At 35.4% G+C, this 5,418-nt stretch overlaps 1 protein-coding gene across 1 annotated transcript; it reads right to left on the reverse strand.

The window, feature by feature from the left end:
* Positions 1-346: 346 nt before the first annotated feature.
* ca4b (carbonic anhydrase IV b) lies at positions 347-3,815 on the reverse strand. The gene is made up of 8 exons (XM_026192992.1): positions 3,755-3,815; positions 3,351-3,395; positions 3,077-3,241; positions 2,620-2,765; positions 2,403-2,495; positions 1,854-1,920; positions 1,454-1,617; positions 347-520 (listed from the first exon to the last, which is right to left on the reverse strand). The coding sequence occupies exons 1-8, from the start codon at positions 3,813-3,815 to the stop codon at positions 347-349; spliced, it is 915 nt and encodes a 304-aa protein (XP_026048777.1).
* Between the last annotated feature and the right edge of the window lie 1,603 nt (positions 3,816-5,418).

Genomic DNA, 5,418 nt, shown 5'->3' on the forward strand with positions numbered 1-5,418 from the left:
GTCCCATTCAGTGCAAAGAAAGCAATCTAACCATCCTTAAACATTTAGTCTATGTCCCCCAAAAATGTGTGTAAATTGTAGTGAGATCATCATTGTGAAACATTTAAAACCAAAAGTAACTAATTTACTTATTTGTCAATAACATATTTTGTTGTAGATAAAATCTTACATATCTTACATATTCCAATTCAAATAAGCATGTAGTGTTTGATACATGTTGTTTTGAAGCATCTATTGAATTTACATCCTTTACTTTTAAATATACACTACATTATTTTTTTCTTCTTCTATTTGAAAATCAACAGATGTCACAAACAAGGGTATTTGTGCATAAAAATTGATTAAATTAAATAAAGCTTGCACTGGATAGCAGCACTGACTTGGTGAACAACACACAGCTGACCAAAGCAAGTTGGCCACTGGAGTAATACACCTCTCTTCCATTCAAAGGCTGTACTGGTCTGTAGTTGTTGACCATTTTCTGTCCATCATAAAACAGAAGTTGGCTGAAAGCAGTGAGCTGTAACAAAAAAAATAATTAAACAGGCAGTTAAACATGTACTTTTATTAAAAATAGTATGCAAGGGGCATACTATGATAGAACGCTTTGCTAATAAATACAGCTATTATCAATGATAACTAGGCAACAGAGTGTGTCTCACTAAAGTTAACTTGCTGCTTTACTATACTTGTTCTACTATAACTGCAGTTTTTTCATATAACTGTTTGAGACCAGTACAGAAATAAACAAAGAAGTGCACTTGTTTTACATTAAATGGGTTGTTGAATGTGTAATATTTCAATAATGTTTCAGTAATATAAATTAAAATTAACACATTTTTCATATAGACAGCATAATTTCAAGGTTTATCCATTTTGAAATACATTTTTGGGTAATTTGGGAGCAGTGGAAACAACTGTAATTTGTTAGCAAACAACTCAAAGAGCCACATTAGCATAGGCTTGTGTTACGTATTACATATAAGCCCTGTATTCTTTTTCTCTGATCTCATTTCATGTCCCTATGCTTTCTTGGGTAAAGTATATGCCTCATTAGCACTTAAATACACTGCTTTTTTTTTTTACCCATAAGGTATGTGTGAAATTATTCTTGTTATTTTTAACATTAAGTTTCCATTGTAACAAATTTACAATGACCAACTACTACCATCTAGTGGCTATAGTTATTGTAGCAAACACCTTGGGTTGCCATAACGTTTAATATTGGTCTAATATTTGTCTGTGATTCTGGTTATACCTTTATTAGTGTCAAATGTAGCCAGTTTAAATAAATTTATTCAGAAACTATTTACAATTATCATTTGGGGGTTATAAAAAGTTTCCAAGAAAAAGTTATTAAAAGTTGCCTTAGTGTTACACTAAATTAAATTTCAAGGATAAACTCATTACAATCCTCTTCTTTATAGATTCAGTACGATGTAGGGAATGATACCTGATTCCTGCTGAGAGGAATAGTGCTTTCAAACAGGGTCCAGACCACAGCTTCAGCACAGTCAGGTGTGGTGAGGGAGCCCTTGTAGCGAAAGTACTTGGTCCTGTTAATTTCAGAAGGAATGAACATGTCCAGGGAGACACCCACCAGCGTTACATTCGTTTCTGGTTTGATGAAATGTTAACAAGAACATAAAGTCAGAAAGTCAGAAAAGACTTCAATCATCACTAATCCTCAAAAAATCTTCAAAAAGGTTTTATTGTGTTGTTGTGGATGTTATATAACATTGTGTTATCTAATAATAGATGCCCTTTAGCCTAGTGTAATCAGCTACATATTTAGGACTCTATATGGAGGGTGAAAAGAAGATTATTATCATTTTTCAGAAGATATAACTTACTAGGTTGAGATATGTATTTCAGTGCACTGATAAGATGATCATACTTCTCATTTGCAGACTCAGACTCCTAAAACGAAAGAATAAAATGTTAACCGTCATACCAAAAGCAGTTTATAATTAAGAAAACAAAGTTAGTACAACATACAGGAGCTAATTTGATTTAAAGACACACTAAAGCTCAAATTATACAGGACATGTGATCATTCAGCAGCTGGAGGGTTGTTCAGTCTGACGGCAAAGGCAGTCCTCTGGAATGTTTTCTGATGGGTCCACATTTATGTAATAAATAATCAAATACAGCAGATTATTTGCATTTGGGAGCAGTATAATTAGAAAAGCTTTAACTCTTGCTGTTATTCTTTTTGTTGTTTATAATCTGCCATTTTTTTAATGGTTAGTCTATTTTTCCTTATTATGGGAACATTATACCTGTATGCTGTTTTAAAATGTGCCTTTTGCAAATGTTGTTTTTTTTTTTGTGGCTACTAACTAAACTACTGGTTTGGGCTGGATGCTGGACATTTTTTTGAAATGATGTTTACCAAGTACCTGAAAGAAAAATCCCAAAACAGCCACACCCGTACTGTCTTTTGAAGCCTCAGCTAACGAGTCATATTCTTCTTTTATATGGACGATATGCATCTACAGATAAAAGAAAGCACTGCATTAGAATAATTAGGATCTATTTGAATCCAATACATAAAATTACTTAAATACATATAGTGTCAATCACAAAATATTTCTACTGATTTATGACATACTGTACCTCCATTGGAAACTTTTCTCCATCAATTGTGTGCTCAGAACCAAGTCCTCCATCTTTGCCCCAGTGCAGGTGAAACTGAATTGCCTTGTATTCATCAACCAGATTTCCTCCTTTGATTTGTATACTGGAAGGCAAATTTAGCTGAACTGAAATTCAGAATTAAAAAATAAAAATAAAAACCATTAGACAATCTTCCATGGATGCTCCCATTATTTCAGTTACAAATGATCACACATGACACACATGACACATGCTTTTGCACATGACATATTTTAAAAGGTATTTTTGTTACATGAGACGCTTGGTTGCTATTATTGTCCATTTTACCACCTCCTCCTCCCTATACTTTTATCCATGTTATCTACAGATGGGGTAATTGCATTTTTACAGCCAGAATTGACATCATAGTGTCAAACTGTCTTCCTCAAATAAACTTGCAATTATAATTAAGACATACCACTGTGGCCATTGTTTATGAGGCTCCCATAAAAAGTCTCTTTATAACCGGTGAAGTGAAAAGGAGTCAGGCGTTCATCTGGTAGCACTTTCCTTGTGACAATATTAACTGGAGACTGAGATCTGCCATTGCAGGTTTGTGAAACCAGTCCCCACAGCTCTGGACCTGTGAGGAGAAGAATAGAAACAGCTCCACTAACATGCCTCCTTTGTTTAACCATTCATTTGGCTTGTTTTATTTTTATTTTTATTTTTTTATTTTTTTTAAAGTTTACCTGTGCAGGTGTGGTTGCATTGAAGTTGGGAATAGTAGCAAAAATCTAAAAGATCAGGTTTGGAATATTTAAAAAGAGAAAAGAATTATTCATCTGTAGGTTATGAGGTATTAATTTTTGAGCATTTGCAATCACAATCGCATGTGACTTTATCTAATCTATCTAAACTTTTAATACAATTTTAGATATCTGGTTGAATTAAATTGACCCTATTGGTCACAAGCACATTTATATTAATGATTAATTATTTCAATAAATACACTTTTGATTTTATGTATTTCAGTTGTATTGTAGTCAACATTGTTTACTGAAGGCAAATAAAATCTATCATTTTTTGCGTGCAGTATCCAATGTCATGCAACTTATACACAAATTAAAAAAACAAAGAAATATAAAACTCACACCTGCCCCTGAGACGAGACTCACAAAAAATGTGAAGAGAAATAAAACAGATCTGAGCAGCATTGTGAATCCACTTATAGTGTAGATTCTTCCAGCACTGACTGTTTTCAAAGATGATGCCTGAATCAAAGTTCAACCAGACTATCATTCAACTGGGAGCCCCACCTATCACCCCCCGTTTTATAATGCACGCTTTAGATTTATGACACCTAATTTGTGAGGACAGTGACACACAGCAAGAGATATCTCGGCGTTCATATTCTTGAGATAATGAATGGACCCTAACGCTGAAGGTGTCTTCCTCCAGAAATGAGCCCACAGGTGATTTGTCCAAACTGCAAGCTACAGTTACATTTTTGAAGTTAAGGGACCTCTAGTGGTGATGTGAAAAAATGCAAGTGACATGTTTGCGGGTGTCGTTACCTTTAAGAAAAACTGCAAAGTAGATTTATTAACCACGAGAAGTGTCATTTTTTGGGATTAGATTTGTGATACTATTTATGAGTTAGGATTGTTTTTATCACTCTTTTCTACTATGTCAGGGTCACATGAGACAGTGAGAGACTGGATGAGAAGTTCATTGTTCATTCAGCAGTTTGCACACAAAATTTAGTTCATTTGAGTTCATTCCAGGTTTTGCAATAATTAGCCAATTAAAAAACTCTATTTCATGTACCATGTTGAATCACTCTTTAGAGCTCTGCTGTGCTGAGAACGGACAAATCCACCAACAAATCAATGATGGGCCAGAGCAGAAGAAATCATTGGGTTCCTGCTCACCAAGAACAGCAATATCAAGCTAAAGTGGGCAAACCAGAAAGAAAGTAAAAGATAAGTCTGCAGATGGTAGGTTCATAATTTGGCAGCAGGAGTCCATGTACCAAATCTACCTTGTATACAAATTGCTGATGATGATGGTTTAATGTTTTTTTGAGTTCCTCAATATCACTCAATCATAGTTTGGATTCCATGCTTTATATTACAGGAATGAATTTGTAGCTGATCTGCAGAAATGATGTGATTTCTATGGTGCTAATGTTTTAGTGACTGTAATGTGCTCTGTCTCAGAGTATAAATATAACAAATTACAAATGTTTGGGGAAAAAACAAAAAAAACAAACAAACAATTTATATGGTGTTATGTCCCCACGATGAAGGTCTAGGGGTGTGTGTGGGGACTGGTAACAAATGGGTCCAGAATGGAATGAAAGGAAAACAGACAGAGGTGTTTAGTAAATAAAATAGTTTTTAATCTTAACATAAAGAGCCAGCAATGCCGTTTTTCCAGTAACACTAGAAAAAGAAAAAGGTTGCAACAACAAAGAACACAAGTCCACACCACGAGGAGGTACTTCCAGGGGCCCACAAGCCATCCCTGTCAATAGCAGCAGCAAGTCCCACTGCTGCTGCTGTTGAGACCCACAAGCCCACACTACTCACATGAACCAGCTACTCTCCCCACTGCTCCGACAACTCCACACCACAGGCAGGACAATCACACAATAGGACCTCTTTCAACACCTAAAACACAATAAAGAAACACCAGAGAAATCTGCCTCCCCTCATCCAGTTCATCCCCAGCTTATATGACCTCAGAGAGGTGATTGCTGACTGGGCCCAGGTGGTAAACAAGGCCAACAAACAGCAGCTGTGTCCTGCTAGGACC

The sequence above is a fragment of the Astatotilapia calliptera genome, chromosome 14, assembly GCF_900246225.1.
Source record: "Astatotilapia calliptera chromosome 14, fAstCal1.2, whole genome shotgun sequence".
NCBI lineage: Eukaryota > Metazoa > Chordata > Actinopteri > Cichliformes > Cichlidae > Astatotilapia > Astatotilapia calliptera.

Bases quoted from the DNA above. Each gene is read 5' to 3' on its own strand.
- ca4b (XM_026192992.1), bottom strand. From the start codon at position 3,815: ATGCTGCTCAGATCTGTTTTATTTCTCTTCACATTTTTTGTGAGTCTC. The intron at 2,766-3,076 runs GTATGTCTTAAT...TCTGAATTTCAG, and splicing joins CATAAACAATGGCCACAGTG to TTCAGCTAAATTTGCCTTCC. The intron at 1,618-1,853 runs GTAAGTTATATC...TCATCAAACCAG, and splicing joins GAAATACATATCTCAACCTA to AAACGAATGTAACGCTGGTG.